The sequence below is a fragment of the Podarcis vaucheri genome, assembly GCF_965113315.1.
Source record: "Podarcis vaucheri genome assembly, chromosome: 1".
Lineage (NCBI taxonomy): Eukaryota > Metazoa > Chordata > Lepidosauria > Squamata > Lacertidae > Podarcis > Podarcis vaucheri.
Genome location: NC_138759.1, coordinates 82,088,650 through 82,113,810, shown reverse-complemented (window position 1 = coordinate 82,113,810; position 25,161 = coordinate 82,088,650). Strand labels below are relative to the sequence as shown.

The window sequence follows — 25,161 nt, the reverse complement described above, 5'->3', positions numbered from 1 at the left end:
CTTGGAGAGGGCAGTCAGATGACAAGGAATGGGAGGAGATTGGGGAACTGGAGGAGTCTAACCAAGGGGAAGGTCCTAGTGGGTTGGTGACCTCCAGATTCCAGGAGGAGTCTGATCCCAGAGACACATGGATCTAGGGGAAGGGCTGAGCGGTTAAGTCATGAGAATGGCTCACTTCCGCATGCAACATCACTGCCAGTTGAGAAGATTCAGGCGTCTCCCCATCAGCGCAGATCCATCTTCTCCTAAGGAAGCACTTGGGGATAAATCTGACAGCAAGACTCCACCTCCATCTCCAAGGACATGGAGTAGCAGCCGCAAGAACAAACCAGTGTGAATTCCCCCCGCCCCTCAGGTCAGTTGGCAGGTCTAAGTTGATGGTGGCAACCATATACAAGAAGAGCCATTGCAGATCAAGTCCCACAAGAGAGAGTGTCCATATCTCCACCTATGCTTCCTAAGTGGAGAAGCCCGCATGTTCAATTTCAAGCCACCAAATACTGAGCCGTCAAGCGAGGAAACAACCCATGGAGTGATGAGACTTGAATGTGTGAACTGGGCCCAAGTTCAGTTGCCTGGAGGCCAGAGAGCATCCCAGCTCACAGGAAGCCATCGTTTGGAGCCCCAGAAGAAGGCCTGTGGGTGGGTTGTGCTCAGCGCGGCATGACAAAACCCTTATAAACTGTGTGGAAAATTCCAGCCCCACTTAATCCCCGGGGCTTCTGAAAAACGGTGACATTCAGAAAAGATCCAAACAGGAAAGAATTAACAGGAGAAATGCCTTTCTTCTTGCGGCTGCCACGGCTGTGCCAGGAGTGAGTGCAAGCAGGAGCGGGCGGGCGGCAGCTGAGGGGCCACCCCCCGCTCCCCCCCCCGGCCTGCCTCTCTCTAAACACGCAGAGCTTACTTGGAAGATTAGGAGAGAACACAGCAAAAGACAACAGAGTTCCTTTTGTAATGGGGGTGGGATTAAGGAATCAAGTGACCGGTTGCAACTCCCAAGTGGGTTTCAGGCTTCTTAGAGCACCGTTTCACTGTCAGGTTCAATCACCCACAAGCCACAGAGGTGGGAAGAGGTGGAGTGTGGCGTGTGCCGACAAAGAACCTCGCCAGGACACATGCGAGGCCAAACGTCTCCAGTCCCAGCTGCAGGGCCGGAGCCTGCTTTGGTAAGTAGCTCCCCGAGGGCTGCTGTGGTGCTGTCCTAGAATGGGACAGATTTTCTTTTTGCTTAGGGATACATGTTTTTCCACTTTTTTTATAACAAGGCATCTTTATTTAGTTTAATTGGGGCAGAGGGAGGTTCCGTACATTTAGCCATCACGAGAATACTGCGTATACAGATGCAAAGGAGGAACCACCTGGGGTTCTTGTATCTTTCACAGGAGAGGAGGGTGGTGCAGCAGGCGCAGCCTCCCTTGTCCCTGAAGGTCAAGCAACTCTTGCCACAATTTCCTCTTGCATAAACTAGGTCTTGTTCTCCTTTGCGGTTGGCCACGGGGTCTAAGGATGCACTTTAACATGCAAAAAAATGGCATTCTCACATTGGGCATTCCAATGTTCACGTTTAAAATGACTTAATTCTTGAAAGCTGTTCCCCTCCCCCCTCCCCCGAAAAAAGCACATTGGCAAACTCTTTTTTCCTCACTGCACAAAATCCAGTGATCTACTGTTCTATGAGATCCGCAGAGTATTTGCATTATGAAGGCCCCCCGGTGTGTTGGGTGTCACAGCTTTTTATTTTAGAACAATTCACCTGAAATAACAACTCCCATACTCACAAGTAAGTCCCATTCCATGCAGAGGAATCTGTGAACTGTAAAATAGTAGGAAATGCCACCATCAGCTGTGTTTTCCAAGCCTGTGCATGTTTGCTCTGCTGTAGGTCCCACTGTCTTCAATGGGACTTAACTCTCCCAAGTAGGTTTACACAGGATGTTAGCCTCAGCCGGTCTAACAGTAAGGACAAAAGCTGTTTAAAGTGTGTTACAAGGTAGTTCCTCCATGTTATGTGACTTTGGATATGGATCCTTCCTTATTTTAATAGTGTACGCCTGTCTGCACATATAGAGTTTATAGGACTGTTTAGTGTCTGTCACTCTACCAGCTCCTGAGCCAAGGGAGCCTTAACCGGTGAGTACCAGGGAAAAGTTTGACTGGGGAAAACAATGAAGATACCTCTAACCGTAGGATATCAGAAGATGTATTCACTTATTCTCAGACTGAGAATAAGGAGGTATTTGTGCTTTTTTTCTCCATAGGTATTCCAGGTGCAGTACAAGGATATATCGAATCATAGTATTGTAAGGGACCTAAAACACCATTTTTTCCAACCCCACTGCTAAGGCAGAAAACCTGGTGCTATAGCATCTCTGAAAAGCAGCCATCCAGGCTCTTTTTTAATATCTCTAGCGAAAAAGAGCCCACCCAACACCTAATTCAAAGCACCCTGGCATCATATAATATAGAATATGCTCTTTCGCTCCACCGAATCCACAAGAGGAAGCATTACAACTTTCTTCTCTTCTTCTTTGGTGATCAGTGCATTCTCTCCTCTGCTTCTAGAAATTTGATTTGGCATGGTTAACCTTCCAGTTTCCTTCCACAGTAAGCAATATAGCAGGGCAGGGGGGTATTCTAGACTAGGGGGGAAAGGGAAAGGCACAAGACTTTCTATATACTGCTGAAGAATTCACGGGCATTATTTACACAGGCAAGGCTTGGAGTTTTCCATCTTTGGTAAAAATGCACTCCGCATTTGAATTGCATGAGAAAAATTATACCTGGGTGCGGTGGAGGAGCAAAGGAAGTTGCCATAACAAAACACACACAATCAAGGAATATCTTCAAGTGGTTCAAGTGTGTGTGTGTGTGTGTGTGTGTGTGTGTGGTCATTTCCTTTATCTTTTCCACATTTGTGGATTTGTTGTGTTGTGAGTTTTGGAGGGTGAGGTGGGGGTGGGGGTAGGCTGTATGCCTAAATCCCTTCTAATTCCAGGATCCAATGAAGATTCAATTGTTGGAATAGCCAGGCAAGTTTCTTGGTAATGGCACCTAAGTATGGGTACTTAGGGTAACGAAGGAAGTGGCTCTGTGCCAGAGAGGAAAGGGATGGGGCCCCCACCCCCACCTGGCTGTTAGTGTGAAGGACAAAGGCCAGAGTTGTGTGAGAGCTAGAGGCTAGAAGCAGGCTGGACAGCTGCCTGGACACGGCCATGCTTGATTTCTGCTGGAATCTAATGTGGTTATGGGAGAATGCAGATGACTGTAGATTAGAAAATGAAATTAGCATTGGTGAACATTATCTGACTGGCATGTTTACCACCCATCTAGGAAAGAGGTGAAGGGGGCATTGTTTATGTGGTTATTCTAATATACACAATTTTAAAAGGTCTTCAGCAGCGTTGCTGACAATTTTTAAAACAAAAGTATCTAGCTGTAAAATTATCAAATAGCAGCCCCAGACTAGACTGGGGGTATATCTACACTCACTTTTTGTTGAGTGTGGGTTTGGGGGGGGGCTGAGCTTTCCCTATGAGAACCTGCTCTTTAAGACTCAGTTGGAGCAAACATCAATTTGGGTTTCCCACAGATTGCTGTTTGCTCCAACTGAACTATAAAGAGTGGGTTTACACAGAGAAACTCCGGAGCAATGGGGAAAAAAGGCATTTGGACATGGAGTTTTAAGGCACAGACCGTGCCTGGAAAGCATTGAGGAAAGGTAAGTGTGGATAAGCCCTGGCATTTTCTTGCTACCAATGCAGTCAGGTGCATAATCATCTGGGGGGGGTGAGAGAGAGAAAGAGGCACAGTGAGATGGACAATTCAGCAGACAATATGCTTATTTGGGGGCTGAGCTATTCTTACAGATAGACTGGCTACCATACAACATTTCTGTGTTATGTATTTGGCATTACATATTGGAATAATCTTCAAGCTGCCTCTGGCAAACACGTGGCTAGGAACACAATAATATAAACACTGGGACCTTGTGAAAGGTTCATCCATCACATTGAGCAACTCCAGGCGATGACATGACTGAGCCAGGAAATCCACATCATCAAGATACTGTTAAACCTACATGGTCAGGGGGGGAAATATTCCATAGAAAATATTTCGTTGTGTTTCTGCCTGCTTGGACAAACTCGTCTAGAGGATAAGTTTGTGCATTTCTGTGGAACATGCATAGAACGTGCAGAAAGCCTCTCCCACCCTTTACTATACCTTATTTCTGCACCATACTATACAATCATCCCTCCTGCTCACCCCTATCCAAACACAACAGTCCAAACCAAATGTTGTTATTGATGCTTGTGGGGAAGGCCTTTCTGAGAAGCAACATACTTCGGTGCTCTCTTTAATGTGTAAACTATCTCCTGGGCAGCAGTCCAAACCCGAGTTGTTAGTACTACTGAATAAACTTTTTCTTACATCTCGCCTTTTCTTTTCCCATACTCCAACTCTTGGTTCCTTTAGATGTCCCCCAATTGCCTTCTCCTTATTTTCCAGTGTTGCTTCTTTATTCCTGCTCACTTCTTGCCTCAGGAGGAAAAGTTTTCTCTTTGAAGGACTATCAGAGAGGAAAGTCTTCTGTTTCAAGGCATCCTTTATTCAACGAACCATCCAATCCAAGTCCGATGTAAAGACAAATAATCCTAAGAAGAGAGAGCAGGGGTCTTGAAGTTGCCCACCTTAGCACCTGGGCAGCAGACAGAGCAGGCACAGAGGACATCTGGCCCCAGTCTTCTCCATCATGGGAAGATGCATTCTGTTTCTTTCCAAATTGCACAATGGACCTTCCTGCTTCTCTCCTCTCCCCTGTAGCCCCCTGTGCACCCTCAATATTTGCGCATGATGGATGGGGGAGCCTCAGGACACTACTTAAAGTTAAGGCTGTGGTTGCCTTAAAATGTGTTGTATATGTGTATCCGATATAATCTGACATCTTTACTTTCTGGAACAAATCGTGTTTGTGACACCAAGGACTGAGATCCCATCAAACATACTTTTTCCAACATGGAAAATATGTCCATGCAAGAAAAAAGCATGCAACAAATGCAGCTCATCATGTATGATGATGGACATTTATTCTGCTGACCTGTATATCCGATCATCGATATATGGTTAGATAGATAGAAACTTTATTTGCATTAGCCACTAGCCATAGCAATCTATATATGGTTTTCACAGTATATTTCCATCAGCATTTGTTGTCAATTTGAGATTGATTCATTGGGGCTATTATTCTAATAATTATCATCGATTTACTAATAGGTTTCTACACAATAGTCTCAAGACCGTGTACATTAAAAACAGTTAAAAATACAAAAAAGCCAATACATTCCAAACAAAACCAAAACCAAACAGAAGGGCCCATTTATCCGGCTGGGAAAGCCTGTCGGAACAAAAATGTCTTCATTTGTTTCCAAAAAGTGGGTGTCTGTCATATCTCGATATGAAAGCTATTACAGTGGTACCTCGGGTTACATACGCTTCAAGTTACATACGCTTCAGGTTACAGACTCCGCTAACCCAGAAATATTACCTTGGGTTAAGAACTTTGCTTCAGGATGAGAACAGAAATTGGGCAGGGGTGGCCGAGGCCCCATTAGCTAAAGTGGTCTTCAGGTTAAGAACAGTTTCAGGTTAAGAACAGACCTCCAGAACGAATTACCGTAAGTACGTAACCAGAGGTACCACTGTATTGCACGGAACAGGGGCAGCCACTCAAAAAGCTCTGCTCCGGGTTACTGCAAGGCTACCTTCCCCCTCTCTCACACAAACACAATGAAATTGCATACAATTTTGCCCAGTGCTTGCTTGCTTCAGTGGGTGTGGGTGTGTGGGTTGTGTGTCAGCACAAAATGGCTGCCACGGGCAGCAAAAAAACAGGTGATGGTTCCCTGCCCTGGTAAGAACCTTCACCCACAAAAAAACACTGATTTTATCCAGGTTATCCAATTCTCCAACCTGCCAAAGCTGGTTTTGTCTTTCGACAGGACCCGCTCTCCCGCAAAGGGCCTCAACCCCCATCATGTTGCTGTTTGTTTCTTAGCAGGCCTTGTGATGACAGTGACATACACATACCGTGTAGCTGACGCACGCCTGGGCACCTTCTCACAGCTCCTGCTCCGATGGAAAGGGAGCATCTACAAACTCCTCTATTGCGAGTTCCTAATCTTCATCTCTTTCTACTTCGGCATCAGCCTCATCTACAGGTGAGCACCGGCATTTCTTTTAAGCCCGGTTGGTTTCTTTAGGGTCTTTCTGCATGCATCATGCAAGCACGTTTTAGATATGGCATAAGACTTCTGCAGGGGAACAATTGGTAGAGGACGGCTCAATATCTCATTCACTTGTAGGCGATCAGTCTTCCTTTTGAGAGACAGGGAAGGAGGAGCCTGTACTTCAGGGTCTGCCTCCTCCTCCTCCTTTTAATCTGCATTCCATCCAGGAATAACTCCAGAGGGTAAGAAAGGGGATAGTGGGTGTCCCGTCAAAAATGCTTCCCGCTACGCTTTCTGCTCCCACTTAAGACAGAAAAACAACACAGCTTAATATGAACCACAGCAAACTAATTGTAAAAAAAAACACCACAGTAGATTTTGGCCTTCGTTTTGAGCTCATTCTTTGGAAAGGCAGTGGGTGCTTTTAAGGAAAGAATGTTTCCCTCCTCCTCTCCCCAAACTCCAAAACCAACAAACAGGAGTCTGTTGAGCTGTAGGAAGGAGGCAGCTCTCCAGAGAGGAGGCCTGAGGCCGGGCACAGTTGCCCGACTCAACCAAGGAGACAGCACCCTCAGAAGTCAGCGGGGAGGGTGTTTTTCCATGTGATCCGCAGGGGGGCAGATACGTAGCACCTAAATTTTTATTTATAAAATCTGAATACTTAAAAAAAAAAAACAGACCCAACGGTGGGGGGATTGTGTTCAATCTTGTTCCAGAGCTGTGCAATGAGGAAACACGGAACCACAAAGAAAAAATTATTCTAAAGATTATATTTCCCCTAGATTTGAGTGTTTTGAATGCTCAGAGAAACATGAGGCTCTTATATAAGCAAAGCATTACATTGCAACATTGAGGGACAGCATCTTACTGCACACAACAAATGAAAACAAAAGTGAATTTGTTGTACGGTATTGTCCAAATAGCAACAAGAGTCCATGATTCTGCAGGAAGCTCTTTTTCTTCCTTTTTGCTTTTCTCAGTACCCGTTACTGAGAAATCCCCTTTGTAGTGTTGAAACTGGAAATATTCCCCTGTGTTACCATTACAGGCTGGTTCTGAATGAGAGCCAAAGGCTGATGTTTGAGAAGTTGGCTATGTACTGCAATAGCTATGCCGAACTGATCCCGGTGTCCTTTGTACTAGGTAAGGCATGTAAAAATGGGGAAAGAATGGTGTGAAACCCTAACATTATTTATTTGCTTATTTGTAACATGTATAGCCAGGGCCAGCAAAAACATTTTGGTGCTTGAGGCAGAAAATCCAAAATGGCGCCCCACCCACCCCTAATAGCTCTCTATCTGTACCTAGAATGATCAGTAGCAAAGCACTTGAGCTGAGAATCACAGATTCTGTTGTTTCTCAATTATAACAATAGGGAAATATTTTTCTCCCTCTCTTATAACATCCTTTGGAAGCTGAATGTTGGAAAATTTGGAACACACAAAATAAAGTACCGTATTTTTCGCTCTATAACACACACCCGACCATAACACGCACATAGTTTTTAGAGGAGGAAAATCCGTAGGCATGCCACCCGTAGGCATTTCCTCCATAACACGCACAGACATTTCCCCTTACTTTTTAGGAGGAAAAAAGTGAGTGTTATGGTGCAAAAAATACGGTACTTCTTCACAAAGGAGGACATAATTAGGCTATGACAGCTGTTCCTGCCTGGCATGAAATCTGAAGGCTGCTGGAGAATTTCTCACACCCCTTAAGAAACACCAGACAGAAGTTCACATAAATATGTCTTCTCTGAGAGGCAAGATGGCTCTCTGCCAAGAGTACCATTCTTACTGACAGTTTCATGTCAGGCTTTGACAAAGCATTCTCCCTACTCTGGGCTCATAAGACTGAGGAACAATGTGGTAGTGCCCATTCTGACAGGGTATTGCTAAATGAGAGAAGAGCAGGGCTGAGGGATCTTTCTCACAGGATCAACTGCATATACTACAGACAAAGATCTCGCAAGCTCAGGCACTACAGCCAGGGTGCTGAGCATATAATGAGGCCACCCAGAGTCAAGCAAACATAATTTGGATTCCAAAGATTTTCAGCTTTCTTCAGTTTTGTGAGACAAAAAAATTGAACATGCCCAAGTGATGTCTTGTGAAAGCTCAAAATGGAAAAGGTTTGTGGCTCAGAGCTTGTGTGTGTGTCCCAATTTTGCTCAAATTGGATCTGTTCCTGCAGCCCTTTTCTTTTCGTTCCTATCATCCTCACTAACCATCTCTTTGTTTTCACTCTAGGCTTTTATGTCACCTTAGTGGTGTCTCGATGGTGGGGACAGTACGAGAGCATCCCATGGCCTGACCGCATTATGAACCTGGTCTCAAGTAGCGTGGATGGGAAGGATGAGTACGGCCGCCTCCTTCGGCGCACGCTCATGCGCTACATCAATCTGCTGGGTGTGCTGATCTTGCGCTCCGTCAGCACTGCTGTCTTCAAGCGATTTCCCAGCATCGAACATATTGTGACAGCAGGTACTACCCATCGCAGTGATGACCAACTAAGACAAAATGTGCTTAAAGTGATTCCCATCCTCCGGGCCACAAATGAAGACATCCAGGGGGACCCTTTTTGAGATGCCAAGAGTTGGTTAGAGGAGGGAGGGAGGCAATCTTGCTTGTTAAATACATTTATATCCTGCTTTTTTTTCCTCCAAGGAAACTAATAGGCAGTGTACAGGGTTATCTCTGTTGCTTTTTATTCCTACAACAGTCATGTGAGGTAGGTTGGATTGAGAGATAGTGACTGGCCCATGATGACTCAGTGAGCTTTAGGACTGAGCATTGATTTGAACTTGGGTCTCCCCTTTTCTAGCTTGAGATTTAATCTCCTATGCTACACTGGCCCTCAGTCTTTGATGCCTTCAGCCTATCAAATCTAAGGGTTCAGAACAACTGGGCAAGTTATAATTGTTATGGGACCCACTCTGAAGCTCCCGTTAAGCTCTTCCCACATCTCCAAGTGGTTAGCAGTTCTAGGGGTACAGTACATATCCAAGTTTGGTTTCCTTTGGAAGGTGGTCATTGGAAGCTTTTGGTGTTTTGTACGGTATTGGCCCAAATATATGCCACATTTCCCCCCCCCCAAATTCTGACCATAAAAAGTTAAACTGCAGCTTAAATTTGTGACCTTACAAAAATTGGGTTTTACGATATCGCTGCTGAAACAGACATACGGTAAAATGGAACAGGTGTGAGTGCCTGTGGAATTTTAAGGGAGTGACATATTCGAGTACAATATTGTATTTTTTTTTTCTTTTTCCCCTTGAATTTTAAAGGTGCGGCTTATATTTGGGTACGGCTTATATTTGGGCCCATATGGTAATATCTGTGTTTATTTACAAATATATATTTGAATTTGTGCTGTCTATTGTGTTATTAGAGATGCGGGTGGCGCTGTGGGTTGAACCACAGAGCCTAGGACTTGCTGATCAGAAGGTTGGCGGTTCGAATCCCCGTGACGGGGTGAGCTCCTGTTGCTCGGTCCCTGCTCCTGCCCACCAAGCAGTTCGATAGCACGTCAAAGTGCAAGCAGATAAATAGGTACTGCTCTGGCAGGAAGGTAAACGGCGTTTCCGTGCGCTGCTCTGGTTCACCAGAAGCGGCTTAGTCATGCTGGCCACATGACCTGGAAGCTGTACGCCGGCTCCCTCGGCCAATAAAGCGAAATGAGCGCTGCAACCCCAGAGTCGGCCACGACTGGACCTAATGGTCAGGGGTCCCTTTACCTTTACCTTATTGTGTTATTAATTTTTGCTGATTAGTTTTAAGGCGCTTCAATATTTTGAGGTCCCAAAAATTGTTTTTGAGATCAACAGGTTTATTTCCTTTCCAAAATACAACCTGCGTGATGGGATTTGTGTAAACTGTCCTCCTTCTCTCCTCCATCTTCTTGTCTGCATAGGCCTGATGACTCCAGAAGAACACAAGAAGTTTGACAGTTTAAACTCGCCCCATAACAAGTTCTGGATCCCCTGCGTGTGGTTCTCGAACCTGGCAGTGAAGGCACGTAATGATGGAAGGATCCGTGACAGCGTGCTGCTGCAAGGCATCTTGAATGTGAGTTCATTATATGCAAGTGGGTGTCAGCCAACCATGCTGTAGTTTCCTGAACAGAGAACATCACATTTATGTGAAGTGATGAATAATATCTTAAAAGATGGAAGGATACCAAACACCTGGAAGGAAGCATATATTACTTTAATACCTAAAAAAGATGTGGATGCCTTAGAGGTGAAGAACTATAGGCCGATTTCGTTATTAAATAACGACTACAAACTGTTTGCGGATATAATGGCAAAAAGACTAAAAAGGGTATTAAAAAATAGGATTCATAAAGACCAAACGGGCTTCCTACCAGGAAGACAACTAAAAGATAACGTCAGAAATGTGATAGACGTTATTGAATATTTGGAATCTAGAATAGATAAACAGGCAGCCTTGGTATTCATAGATGCGGAAAAGGCATTTGACAATGTCTCATGGCACTTTATGATGGAAAACCTGAAGAGGATGGGGATGGGAGAAAGATTCAGAAAGGGCATAGAGGCCATTTATTATGAGCAAAAGGCAAAACTTATAATAAATAATTCCACATCAGAATTTTTTGATATTTTGAAAGGGACTAGACAAGAGTGTCCCTTGTCTCCCTTACTTTTTATTCTAGAATTGGAAGTACTCACTAAGAAACTGAGGGAAACGGCTGAGGTTAAGGAGTTAGGGTAGGAATTAAGGAACATAAAATTAAAGCCTTTGCGGATGATATTGTGTTAACATTAGAAAACCCAATACATAGTGTAAAAGAAGCCTTACAAAAAATTGAAGCGTTCGGAGCGGTAGCAGGACTCAAAGTCAATAAGATAAGACTAAAATACTGACCAAAAATCTATCTAAGGAAGACATTGCAGAACTAGAACAAAAGACCGGAATTATGACGGCAAAAAAGGTGAAATACCTGGGAGTTTGGATGACGGCTAAGAATATCAATCTATACAAAGATAATTATGAGGTTACCTGGAAGAATATTAAGAAAGATTTAGAAATTTGGGAAAGAATGAGATTATCTTTTTTGGGGAGGATTGCGGTTATTAAAATGAACGTACTGCCCAGAATGATATTTCTATTTCAAACCATCCCGGTAATTAAAGGTCTAAAGCAATGTAAAGAATGGCAAAAAGCCTTAGGGAGATTCATCTGGCAGAAAAAAAGACCGTGAATTAAAATGAAAATATTGGTAGACAGAAAAGAAAGAGGGGGTTTTGCCCTTCCGGATTTATGTATATACTATGAGGCGGCGTGTTTAATGTGGTTGAAAGACTGGATAACGCTAGAAAATAAAGATCTGTTAGACCTTGAAGGCTTTGACAATAGGTACGGATGGCATGCGTACCTATGGTACGAAAAGGTGAAAATACATAGAGGCTTTCGAAACCATATCTTTAGAGGTCCATTACTTCAAGTATGGGAAAGAAATAAAAACATATTGGAAAGGAAGACACCCTGGTGGATTTCTCCAGTAGAGGTGTTGACGGTTTAAAAAGTGAATATGGAGGGGAAGAATGCTACTTATGAAGAACTTACAAGAAAGACGGATCAAGGTATAAAGCTTAGACCATATGAAGAGATTAAAAACTCATTTACCGGGTGGATGCAATATCACCAAGTAAATGACTTGCTAAATGAAGATAAAAAGAAAACAGGATTTGAAGATAAAAAATCTAAATTTAATGTGGAAATTGTTGAAGGAAAGAACAAAGTATTGTCCAGAACATATGATATATTATTAGAGTGGTATACAAAAGACGAAGAGGTGAAGGAGGTCATGATTAAGTGGGCAATAGACTTCGGCTATAATATTGATTTTGAGAGATGGTTAGAATTATGGAATACTAACATGAAATTTACGGCTTGTATGGCGCTAAAGGAAAATATATGGAAGATGATATATAGGTTGTACCTTACACCAGTGAAATTGGCTAAGATGTACAGGTTAAAAAATAAAAGATGCTGGAAATGTGGAGAAGCAGATGGTGACTTCTACCATATGTGGTGTTCATGCAGCAAAGTGAAAGGCTTTTGGGAATTAATTTATAATGAGCTCAAAAAAAATTTCAAGTATACGTTCCCCAAAAAACCCGAAGCTTTTCTGCTAGGAATGACAGGTAAAGAAATTAAAAAGGAAGACAGAGTACTATTTCTATATGCCACAACAGCCGCAAGAATCATATTAGCGCAAAATTGGAAAATGGATGTCATTCCCAATATATACGACTGGCAGATTAAATTAACAAATTATGCCGAGCTCGCTAGAATAACTGCAAGAATAAGAGACCAAGATGAACAGAAACTACATGACAATTGGGTTAAGTATTGGACATATATTGGAATTAAATCTTAAATGACACTAGCGGGATTGGAAACAACTCTAACAGTAAATGGCCAGTATGTGAAAGAAATAAAATACGTGAGTATAAAGTTTATCTGATACTTACCAAAGTTGTAGAAGGAAGTCCAAGGCTCGGCAGAGCCTAAAATGAATATATTCTTGACTTACGGACTGTTTAGATTTTGTGCAACTTAAGTATTGAATTTTGTATACGCTTATTTGTATGTATGTATAATATGTATAATTACTAATAAAAACTTATCTACAAAAAAAGAGAGAGAACATCAGGTCTCTCTCCAGGAAGGAGCAGAGGCAGAATGCAGTGGTACCTCGGGTTAAGTACTTAATTCGTTCCGGAGGTCCGTACTTAACCTGAAACTGTTCTTAACCTGAAGACCACTTTAGCTAATGGGGTCTCCTGCTGCTGCTGCGCCGCCGGAGCACGATTTTTGTTTTATCCTGAAGCAAAGTTCTTAACCTGAAGCACTATTTCTGGGTTAGCGGAGTCTGTAACCTGAAGCGTATGTAACCTGAAGTGTATGTAACCCGAGGTACCACTGCATCAAGGATGGGATATGATGATAGGCAGCTTAAGACCAGACAGGACAGTGGTATGCGGGGAGCTGCGGACCCAAAACCTTCTGTGTCCCTACTGACAAAATAACAAAACAATATTGCAATTGGCAGTGCTCACTTTGGGCTCAGAGAAGGCAAGTCAATGGAAAAGATCAAGCAGGGTCATGTGAGTCTGTGATGTGCTTCAAGGACCACAAGGAGGAACCCCTCGCAAAGAGCGGAAGGATGAGAAAAGGAGGGAGAACTGCTTCACTGGGTGCTTCCACACAGCAGCCGATTGTGACTCAGTGCTGCTCATGAACGCAAGTTTTTCACAGTGTCCACACAATTTCATCCTCATTAAAACACCATCCCAGCCTCCCCATTTAATCTGGATTTACCAGTTCTGGATTTATTTATTTTTAACTTAATGGGTTTTCCATAGAAACAATAAATCCTGATTAAATGGGAAAATACAGTGGGATGGCAATTTGATGAGGACATTGTGAGAGAGACACTCTTAATATTTTTGCATTCTCCCAAGTTTCCTCTTATGTCTACAAAAACAGGACTTTTCGTGTTGCGGCATCTGCCCTCTGGAATGTGCTCCCAGTAATCATCAGACAGGTGCATATAGTACTAGCATTTCAGCATCTCCTTAAAACGCATTTGTTCATCCAGGCTTTCCATGAGAGGCAATCCAGTTAAGCTGAGTTATTAATCTGATTCATTGATGCATTATTTGTAATTTGATTTTATTTATCATTTTATGTTGTTCACCGCCTCAATATGTTTTAAATGTTTGGCAGTATACAAATATTTGCAAAGAAACAAATAATAAAGGAAAAATGGGGAGGGGACCTCTCTGGTGGATCATCTGTACTTTTATCAGTACTTGTCCTTCCCTCCAACAGGAAATGAACACTTTGCGCAGTCAGTGTGGGAGACTCTATGGGTATGATTGGATCAGCATTCCATTGGTCTACACACAGGTGAGAACTGGTATATATTCTCCAGACAAAATTAAATGAGTCTTGGTCCCACTTAAAATCAAGCTAGCTCACTTAACACTCATTTATTTCAATGGGATTTAAAATAATCAAACTTGCTATCAAAATGCAAAGCAAGCTGGAGCAAGTCCTGTACAAGGAAGCATAACAACATTTGGGGCTTTTTAGTTTAGAAAAAAGGGGTGAGCTGAGGAGAGGGCAGTGGTGGAGCTTCGTGCTCCGGCATGGGGGCGGGGTGGAGAGCAGGTGGGGGCAGGGCTGGTGTGCGTCCCCAGGGTGTGGCGCGCTGCCCGCAGGGGTGTGGCACATGTCCTGGAGGTGTGGCACTCTGCCTGCGGGGGCATGGCAGCCGTGATGGCACCCCACCGGGATCACACTGCCAGGGGTGGTGCGCTCCCCCCATACTCCTCTTCCTCCGCCAGTGGGAGAGGGGACATGAATAGAGTGGGTCCCCCCCCACTTTTTTCTCCTAATATTAGAATATCTGGGGTTATGCAAAAAAGCTAGATGATTGGAGTTTCAGATGTATTTCTTCACACAGTGCACTATAGAATTTGCTCCCACCAGATGTGGTGAAGGCCACCGACGTAAAGTGGGATATGAAAAATTCATGTAGGATAAGGCTGTCAGTGGCTGCTGCTGCTGGTCATGGTGGCTGTTGCTACTTCCAGGAGCAGAGGCAGCCTGCTTCAGAACACCAGCCACTTGGCAATGGCTGCAGTAGAAGGCTGTTTCCACATGCCCTGCTTGTGAGCATAGGCATCTGGTTCACCACTGTGGGAAATGCAGTGCTGGGCTAGATCAGCCTTTGGTCTGACCCAACTGGGCTCTTCTATTCTTAGCCTCAGAATGCATCCAAAGTCCTCATGTACAAATAAGTATCTGCCCTTAAACCCCTTCCACTTGAATCTCCAAGTGGGAGGGGTTGTTATTGGTTTGTGGTTGTTTCCTTTGCTCTCATTTTTATTGTGTGTTTTGTGTTTTTATCTTGTATTCTTTATGTTGTGAACCGCCCTAGAATCTACAGATGAGGGCTGGTATACAAATTTAAGAAATAAATAAAATTGTTAGCTTTCCCCACCACAACCACAGATATGCATACTGCATTCATGATCTTCTGTAGCCTTCACACCCATTCCTTGCATCACCTTCTCATGTAACCTTTGTTATGAATCCCATACACACAACTCTAGTGTGCCAGACGTTGTATGCTCAAGTCACAACGTCTTATGCGGTTGCAGTCAAACACATAGCACATAATAACTCCCCATACAATGACAGGGAATTTTCATGGCTAATGAGTTTGGGTCCTTATTTTCTCTGAGTACATGCTCTTTTTCTCCTTGAGCATATCAAAACTTGCCCTACTAGCTCACTCCCATCCACTGAATCATGTTTTTGCCTGAGCCCTACAAACACAGCTTCACAGCTCTTGGCATGCTGTTCCTGCCCTCTGTGCAAAAGGAAGGCTGTTATCTACATTAGACACCAGGCATGTTAACTGCTCACCACCGCCCAAACTGCAGCCTCAGGGTAGACGTTATGGTGCCAGCTTCCTCGCATGTCTTATGCAACCCTGTTGCTTAAATAGTGCACTCTGCCAGACTCTGTTGTGCTGAGAAAAAGGATTTCAGGTTAATGGAAGGTATATATCGAACCCTGCAAGCCAGGATGAAAGGCAGATCAAGGCAGATCAAGGCTGTACATGCACAGTCTGTTTCCATGAATTAGTTGTTTTCTGCATAGCCATAGGGACTTAAATAATGACAGGTGGCATTCTGAGCCAGATTTTGGATTGCAAATGATGTAGAAATGATATGGGATATTAACCATGGTGCCTTTAGCGGTCCCGTATATTGGAAAGATCAAATAGTGAATTGTAAAACTCAAAAAAGCTAAAGAATTAGTAGAGAATTTAGAGCCAGAGTAGTTCTTTTGAGGCAAAAGGGATGAGGAAGTGAGACAATAACTGAGTTCTTCAAAATCTTTGGGGCTTTCCAGACAAAGGTCCTTTTTCATGGAAATACAACCATGCTTTCACCTAGGGCTTTTCTAATACTAGCCACATTTTAAAAATCCCCATAGATCTTCCCAGTGTGGAAGCAAATGGGCCTGAACTTGCTGCAAGAAGAAAACATGGCTTGTTGTTCTTTTGTATTTAAACTGTATGAGGGATTCACTCAAGTACTGGAAGATGTGTCTGAAGTTTCTGGAAGATAGAAAAAAAGGAATGAAAAGAACCAATGGAAGGGGTTTAAAACAGTGGTGCTTACCCATGTGGTAGGCAGGTGGGTGAGGGACAGGTGATGTGTCTTGCAGCAGTCTCATAGGCATTTCAGACCCTATGGGTACATGTGGCATCAGTGAAACCACAGCAAAAGAGACAGAACACAGGTGTACTTCTTGAGGGCGAGAAGCTTGCTTTCTTGGGTTAATGACTTTAGTCTGGGTCATAATGATACTACCCCTGCAGAAGCACTTCCTTTTGTGAACCATAGCTCAGTAATGGCTGTGCAACCCCAATAAGCCACGGCGTCTTAAAAGGCCCTAACACACACTGTCTCTTTCTCCAAGGTGGTCACAGTGGCGGTTTACAGCTTTTTCCTGGCTTGTTTAATTGGTCGACAGTTCCTGGACCCGGCAAAGGCATATCCTGGCCATGAGATGGATCTCTTTGTGCCTATCTTCACCTTCCTGCAGTTTTTCTTCTATGCTGGCTGGCTAAAGGTCAGTTCAAAGGAGAGGGCGTGGATTCCCCCAGAAACTTCTGCCCATCAGGATAGAACTTCCAAAGTTCTTTTTTGGGTAGCCAAAACACACCCTGAAGCCACTTTAGACAGAGGTAAATCCAGGGTTTATAGAGTGGCCCAAAGTCTACGTGATGGTGGCAGACCTAGATCTTCAAACATAGGTCTGCCCATCCATGGGTAACTGGAAGATGGTGGGTGATTTAAAGGACCAAAGGTCCATGCAAGTGCGAGGTGCTGTGCCTTCTGTTCCAGCCACCACTCTTACCTCTGCAGGCCATCCCATCAAGAGGTTTTCTTTCTAGTGAGCTAGCTTAAAAATATATATTACAGTGGTGCCCCGCAAGACGAATGCCTCGCAAGATGGAAAACTCGCTAGACGAAAGAGTTTTCCGTTTTGGAGGTGCTTCGCAAAACGAATTTCCTATGGGCTTGCTTCGCAAGACGAAAATGTCTTGCGAGTTCCTGCGGGTTTTTTTTCCTTCCCCCCCTTTTTCTAAGCCGCTAAGCCGCTTATCAGCTGATCCGATAAGCCGCTAAAAGCCGCTAATAGCGCTAATCCGCTAATCCGTCAATGGGCTTGCTTCGCAAGACGAAAAAACCGCTAGACGAAGAGAATCACAGAACGGATTCTTTTCGTCTTGCGAGGCACCACTGTATTAAGCTGCTGGAGCTGGCAAGGTCTTCTTCAAATGCAAATTGTATTGGTATGGCAGTGCATAACAAGCAAATACATCAACATCTCACTTTCTTTTTGTCTTTTTTTTTTACAAAGTGCCAGATCCTTTTGGTCTGTTTACCTTGCCTTTTAATCCTGCTGACTGGACAAGATAAAATTGTCTTAAATATAATAGTGAAGCCCATTTTTAAAAGCAATCTGGACCATCCTTAGTTCCACAACTAAGGAGCTATTTTCATTTAATTTAAAAGCATTTCTAAACCGCATAATATGTAACCATCTCTAACCAGTATGTAAGAGTACAAAACAAAAGCAATGAAACATTATCGTAAAGCTAAAAATACAACATAAAAACCAGTAAAACAGCATTATGAAAACATAAACAGGATTTCAGCAAAAACAGACCAACCTTCTGAGTCAAGGAAAGCCTAGGCTAACAGGTATGGGTGGTATTCAACTAAGTTTTACTTGACTTAGTCATGTCCATTAACTTCCGTGGGTGTACTCTGAGTAAAGCTTCGTTAACTACCAACCTATGTCTTCACAAGACATCCGAAACAACTGATGGATGAAATTTCATGTCCAATGCTGATCAGCAATGCTTTCATTGCACACATTTCACAGGTAGCTGAACAGCTCATTAATCCATTTGGGGAGGATGATGACGACTTTGAAACCAACTGGCTCATTGATAGGAATCTCCAGGTGAGTCTGAGGCCTGGCTATTACAGAACTCAGAGAAGGCCTTTTTTATGCTTCCCACAGGGCAGCTCTTTCCTCTTTGAGGCTCAACGTTCCTTCTCAGCGATTCATTAGACACCCAGCATTCAATAAGATGAAATCATGGCTCTGAGAAAAAGCTTCATATAGCCTTAGCAGGTCTCTGAGCCAAGCATGACTTTCTTGGTGTGTGGCTTTGTTATCACAAGGCCTAGTGTGCTTCTAACTTAACGTATGACATTTCAAGATGTTTCTGTATCAAAATTTGGAAGGAGGCTTCCCATACTCGGCCCTCCTTGAGCTTTCACTCTTTACTGCACTTTGATCATTTGCCTGCTACTCATGATCTCATGCTGCTTCCTGTACATCAAAGGCACCTCACAATCAACCTCTCCTCCTAGGCAGGCTTGCACAACTTGTGGTGCACCAAGCTGAGCATAGCCCCACTCAGCCATGAGCTGAGCCTACTACAGATGCCATAAACCTCCAGCTTTTTTTTTTTTTGTCTGCCTGGGACTCGCCCACTCAAAAAAGGAGAGGGTTATCAAGACTCCAGCAAGCCACAATAACATAGTTATCTTAGTGAGCTGCTCTATTATCATAAGCCCTCCAGCACTCTCAACTGAACACAGTCATCGCCTCAGCCATTCTTAAATTGCAACCGCCCCCAAATTATTAGAAATGGATGTTTTCTCAGAAATGGAAGAATAAGAGCAAACGCATTCACAGTGCCATTGAGTTTTGACCCCTTTGTGCCTGACATGTATGTCTTGCCTACATAGGTCTCCCTTATGGCAGTGGATGAAATGCACCAGGACCTGCCCACCCTGCAGAAGGACCCATATTGGAACGAACCAGACCCACAGCCACCCTACACAGCAGCAACTGCGGATTATAAGCGGACATCTTTCCTGGGCTCGACCTTTGACATCAGGCAAGTGAAGCTACCTAAAGCAACCCTTTCCCAACACAGGAGATGAAGTAGGTGTTTGCCTATGGAAGCTCATGACATTATACACATGTTTGTCATTATAGTTCCACAAGAGTTTTGAGAATTACTAGCAGAAAACCGAAGGAGGAGATAAAATAACATGTTGCAGTGGGGAGTGCTCCTGTTCAGGGTTCCAGCCAGCCATGCCCTCTTCCTGCACACAAAGTAATAAACAAGAAGAGGACAGTGTTCAACAGAACATATTAAAAAAAACCTTAAAACGTTTTGTACTTCCACAAGCCTGCTCTTGTGCATGGATGATGCCATTTGGGCTATGTAAGGAGAATGAGTTTGCAGTTAGCATATAATTTGACATTCCTCCAATGCTCACACCACTCTTTTTACATCAGCATCTACCAGAACGTGTCATTTGGCTGTTTTGAGGTGCTGTGGAGCTTGTTTTTGCTGTTGCTATGGCTCCCAGCAGAACCTCAGTCACCCAAACCACAAATAGCCAAATTCTTTGTGATATGTTGCCAAGACTCACCTCTTTAGCTCTGCCACACCTCACCTTGTGGCCTGCAGGTAATCAAGTGAATACCACTGGCCAAAGTAATCAAGGTGCAAACTGCCAAATAAGCTGTTTATGAACATCTTCCTCCTCTGAGGTGTTTGAATAAATAGGACTGTGCTATATGTCATGTCTGAGCAACTTGTCTCATAGGTCAGCTTATCCTGGTGCAGGATTTTCATATTTTTGTTTTGTAAGTACACATAGAGCCGGCCCTATCATTGGGCAGAGTGAGGCAGCCACCCCAGGCAGCTGGTTTTAGATATCACAAGAAGGCAGCAAATTGTTAGTGATTTAATATTGATTTTTTTTACTGCCAAGGAGTGGGGAGAGCTGCTTGTTGATTTTTTTAATTTTTTTGCCTCAGGTGCCAAACTAACTTGATCAGCCTTGGATATTGCACCCCTTGATGAGGGGGAATTTTGCAGCAAAATGTCTTGGGCCAAACCTGGAAGTAACAAACAACCATGAGTAGACATGCTAGTACAAACAGAGAAGTATTCCTACTGGGCACAAGAATCATTGACTGGCATGGTCAAGCACCTACCAAGTCCCATACGTCAATAGTTGAGAGCCCCCTGGTCCCACCCCTTCTCCTCTTCCTTGCTGTTGCTGCCCACTTGCTCACCTCTTCTCTCTCTCTCTCTCTCTCTCTCTCTCTGGCCCACAAAGGGGGTGAGCAAGTGAGGAGCCATGTTAGTGAGGAGCAGCAATCTGTGCCACATTTGCTTGCTCATTGGTTCTTCTCTGCCTGGTGAACACTGAACAGGTGACAGCAATAGTCAGGGGAAGCAGCAGCAACAGGGGCTGGAAGTGGGACCCCTGACGTAAGTTGGAGAGAGGTTTTAAAGGGGCACTGAGGATGGTTTCTCTCCAAGGGCTCTCCAGAACATGGAGATGCCCCTGTTCAGAGTGCACCTAACATAGGAGTTTAGAGCCACCCTACGTGTTCTAATCTCTCCGGTCACTGTGTGCAACTGCCTGTTTCCCTTCTCCAGCATGCAGAAAGAAGAGATGGAATTCCAACCCCTGGAACAGATTAAAGAGAACGAGGAAGCAAACCACTCCACCCCATTGCTGGGCCACATCAGCCGCTTCCTGAACGTCCAGTCCCCCACTTTCCCCAGGTCGTCCAGAATGAACCTGATGCGCCGGAGGAATGACAGTGTGCCTTCTTCCCCTTATTACGCCTACCCAGATGTGGGCAAACCCGGCAGCCCAACCAGTATCAACCAGCAAAGGGGAGACTGCTCCCCGGCAAGCTTCAGCTCCCAGGACCAATGGGACAAGGCGGCCAGCAAGCTGAGAGAAATTGACGCCTTCATGTCCACTCCGTTCTACGAGAGGCCTGGCTTCTACAGCGCCCCACAGACGCCCATCAGCTCCATCCCCATGATCTTCCCATCCAGACGTCAAGGCCGCAAGAAGCCGCCTGCTCTCTCCAGCATCGCCGCCTGCTCTGCTTCTTTGAGGGACAACTCCACCAACCAATCTCCTGGCAGAGCCAGTGACATGGACAGAAGTGAGAACTCTCTTGGATCGGGAACTAGAGAAACTTTTGTTTGGCCAACGGAGAAAGGCCAGGCTTCAGACTCCTTGGCAGTGACCATTGAAGAGGTGGCAAAAAACTTGACCAATGGATCGAAGGAGATTGCCCCCTTGGGAAGCCCAGGAGGGCCTCTGTCCTCAGCGAGCTCGGCAAGTCCCAAGTTTCCTTTCTTTGCGGAGTCCCCAGATCCTGAGATGCCGGCAAACATCAAGGGTCTGAAAGGCCACCGGCAGCCCTGGTTCACACCAGACCACTCAGCAACTCCAAACCCAGACTACCCCACCTACCTCCACTCCTACGGTATCAAGACCCCTAGCAGCAATGGCCCTCCCACCTGCTTTCCCTTCACACCCTTGACATCCCCAGTGCTTGAGAGATCCCGTCTGGGCAAAGCAAACGCTGCTGTTGGCTCTGCCTCGGAGGCTTCTCCTGGAGGCATGGAGCAGGATTCGCCAACAGCACCGGGGGCTGCCAGAGATGCAGGAAGTGGAGTCACCAACACTTATCATACCAAGGATCAGAGAAAGGCAGCCAGCTCTTCTCCCAATGACTCGGGCATCTCCCTAGCAGAAGGAGACTTTATCGGGCTAATGGAAGTGATCATGGAAACCACCGAAAGCACAGCTGATGAAGGGAAGGAAGCAGAGATAACTAAATGAAATGGGCTCACAGATGCGTTTCAACTAGGATGGCATGATTTTTTAAAAATGAAGCTTCATGGGTGCGCAGCCTCTTAAGAGACACTGGAATCACATACAATGAGCTACAGAACAGCTGAGAAGGCAAAAACATTGGGTTGAACAGATCACACCATAGATAATGCATAGGCTTTTGCTTACATGCTGGTTAAGAGTCATTCAGGGCACTTGAGCACCACACAATTATGAAACCAGTTCTCATTCCAGCAAGCCAAGGAGAGTGTGGGAGTCCCAGAAATATCCCAGTTGCTCCCAAAGCACAATCCCATCCTTGAGCGGAGGATCAGCAAGCATCAGACAGCAGTACTAATTGGTCCATCCCACCATTGCAAGGAAGAGGCCCGCCCAATGTTCTGAGACAATATAGACTGATATAATCTTTTTGAGAATGAGAGTGAAGTTTGCTTCCACTTCTAACACTGCAGGAAAAAAAGGTGTCAGGTCTCAAAAATTTGGGGAGCGCACACACAACAGCACTTATGGATAGAAAGATTAAGGCTGTGGTTAAAAACTACTTGCTTGATAACCATTAAGAGTTTTTTGCTGGCTGCCTAAGTTAACTGTAGGACAGATAATGAAGATGCAGTTTCGCTGAGTGGCCATAGCTTGATTGCACTGTCTTTTGTGCTATATCCCTTTACTAAACACACATTAGCAATAGACAGCATCACAGCTTTTATTTGCCGACAATCTATTTCTAAAAAGCAGGTGACAAGTCAACTGAAGAAAAAGTTTCAGTTCCTTGTAGCTTTAAATAGCACGAACAGAAAGTACAGCTAGACAATGCCCCTGTTAAATTACAGAGAGTTGGATGTTTTGATCTGGCTATGTTTTAACACAGGATCTTGAGCCATTTACAGGTCCAACAAATGGCTCCTGTCAGGATATAGCAATTGCTGTAGCAACATTCACGGGGGCAGGAAGAGAATCACTTACAATTTTGGGCATCAGCATTTGCAGAATCTCATGCTCACTAAACTGGAAACCTTGAAAAACACCTCCACTTCTCAGGGTATCAAATGAGAACCACCTCCACTTTTTATTTTCTGCTACTGCTCTGCTGTTGTGGCCTAGTGCACCACAAAACACAGGAAACCCATTTGGGGCCATTACTGAAAGTTCCAAGGAAGAAATCCCTTCATTGGATCTAATCCATTGGTTTTGGCATCCGTCTGTCTCGGTAGACAGTAGGAGAGTGCACCTTCGAGGGTGAAGTCAAGCGGTTGGAGTTGCATCACCTGCTGTGGTTGCAGAGACTGATAATGGAAGGGACATGTTTTGTTGCAGCTGGGGCAGATGAAGGCATCCGGTTTAGTTACTTACAGGTGCACCATGGGGTTTCTTTCTGCACTTCTCCCAGCAGTCATTCATCCTCTCGTAGACACACAATCTAATCCACAGATAGGGAAACTGTGGTTTTCCAGATTAAGAGTCTCACGCTGTACCGACCGCTCGTATGAGTCACAGCCAAGATGGCCAGTGGTCAGACATGACTGCAGCCCAACATCTGGAGGGCCCCAGGTTCCTCATCCCTGATTTAATCTGTTCTCTGAAGATTAACCTTTTTTCCAGTTTACAGGAGGGATGAAAATGGGTCAGAAACATACCAACTGTAAAAGCAGTTATTAGTAAAGCAACAGACTTCAAAGAGTGTAATTTCTTTCCATTAAGGGTGGAGAGGCTTCAGGCATGCTCTAGGTATAAGCAAGGCTGCCTATATTCCACACAAGAAAGATTTCAACATAACCTGACATCAGCTATCATTAAAGGAAAGAGGAAAAAACCAAGTTTCTAAACCTTTTGGATAGGAACCTCTCCCAAATATTGTACTGAGGACAAAAGATTAAGACAGAAAATCCCAAGCAGGGTTCTGTCGTGGACATGAATCAAGTTCCTCAAACTTCCCCCATAACTAGCACAAATCCAATGGTTGTTAACTGTTTCCCTCCAGATATGCTTAACTACACCTGCATCATTCTTAACCTTTGACATGAGTCTAGAATTTAACAACTCAGAGCTGCCCCTCATGAAACAAACGGGAAAATTACTCTGGAATGAACCATTGTTTCAAAAATTCATTGTGGAAAGGTACATTTCATGGCAGCTATCAATCCTTTATCCAGAACTGCTCCAAAGAGAAAGTTAAGATCCAAACTAATTCATTAGCTGTGACATGATTTCAAAGGATCTTAGGACAGTGGCTAGAGCAGATCTTGTGTATCTCTCTATAGTTTATTGGAGTGCTTTAAACAGTTTATAGTTCCTAAAGCATGAGTTCACATCCTTCACTGAACTTACTGGAAAAGGAATGGGCTTGAAAATGGCTGACAGCAGCAGCTCACATACAATTGGGAGTTGTGTGGCAATTTTGCACCAGAGACATTCATGTATGTATGCATATGCATATTTTGAGGGCGAAGGCCCAGAAATACCATACTAACAATATCCGCAGTGGGGTCTTATCCCACCCTTCCTTAGCATTCCCAACCATCTTCATTATAAGGTGGCAGAGTAGCATTTCATGTAGTGATTAACTTGCCAAGCCTCACTGAAGAATCAATTTTTAGAAAATAATTTACCCAGACATGTCGCCAGGTTCATAGTTCAACACTCCTCCATGAACTTTAAAAACAAACAAACATCCCACTTGTTAAAACTGACCCTGCCCCCTTATGAAAACGTAGCTCATTTCCACAATGGCAATGACTCTGAAAGATTTAAGCTACATGTATAATTTAATTTCTCTGATGTAGAGGTCACAGTTAAGTGCTTTTATATGGAAGACACAGGATGAGAGTCCAGCAGAGAACAGAACGTTCAAGAAGTCTGAAAACATGTACGTCTACTCAGAAGTACCACTGAGTTAAATGGAGCATATACTCTTCACATATTTCTGTATCCCAGGAGGTTGGGCTAGATGACCCTTGGGGTTTTCAAACTTTACAATTTTATGAGAGCATATAGGATTGCAGGGTTGTACAAGTCCCAGTGTGGGCAATGGAGCGATTTTTAGAAGTTTAAGCCCCTCCGCCTCACTTAAAAGGCCAGTGGGATAAATGTGAAGGCCTTGTGGTGGAGCTT

General features: G+C 44.2%; 1 protein-coding gene and 1 long non-coding RNA gene across 5 annotated transcripts; one reads left to right on the top strand and one right to left on the bottom strand.

Moving 5' to 3' along the window:
* Positions 1-949: 949 nt before the first annotated feature.
* Positions 950-25,158, top strand: BEST1 (bestrophin 1). 4 transcript variants are annotated; one of them, XM_082215993.1, is made up of 10 exons: positions 950-1,169; positions 6,059-6,218; positions 7,276-7,370; positions 8,477-8,710; positions 10,140-10,294; positions 14,090-14,167; positions 16,760-16,912; positions 18,236-18,316; positions 19,114-19,265; positions 20,832-25,158. In XM_082215993.1, the coding sequence occupies exons 2-10, from the start codon at positions 6,067-6,069 to the stop codon at positions 22,039-22,041; spliced, it is 2,310 nt and encodes a 769-aa protein (XP_082072119.1). In that variant the 5' UTR covers positions 950-1,169; positions 6,059-6,066; the 3' UTR covers positions 22,042-25,158. The 4 variants fall into 4 exon arrangements, with proteins under 4 accessions (XP_082072119.1, XP_082072120.1, XP_082072118.1 ...); XM_082215994.1 differs by having other exon boundaries at positions 6,056-6,218; XM_082215992.1 differs by lacking the exon at positions 950-1,169 and adding an exon at positions 5,867-5,911 and having other exon boundaries at positions 6,056-6,218.
* On the bottom strand, positions 2,884-6,194 carry LOC309528537. The gene is made up of 3 exons (XR_014217804.1): positions 6,088-6,194; positions 4,432-4,655; positions 2,884-4,077 (listed from the first exon to the last, which is right to left on the bottom strand). It is a non-coding gene; the product is annotated as an uncharacterized lncRNA (long non-coding RNA).
* Positions 25,159-25,161: the final 3 nt, after the last annotated feature.

What these genes read in the sequence shown, in the direction of transcription:
- BEST1 (XM_082215992.1), top strand. An exon ending in TGCTGCAAGGCATCTTGAAT is followed by an intron (nt 10,295 to 14,089) that starts GTGAGTTCATTA and finishes TCCCTCCAACAG; the next exon opens with GAAATGAACACTTTGCGCAG. An exon ending in GGCTCGACCTTTGACATCAG is followed by an intron (nt 19,266 to 20,831) that starts GCAAGTGAAGCT and finishes TCCCTTCTCCAG; the next exon opens with CATGCAGAAAGAAGAGATGG.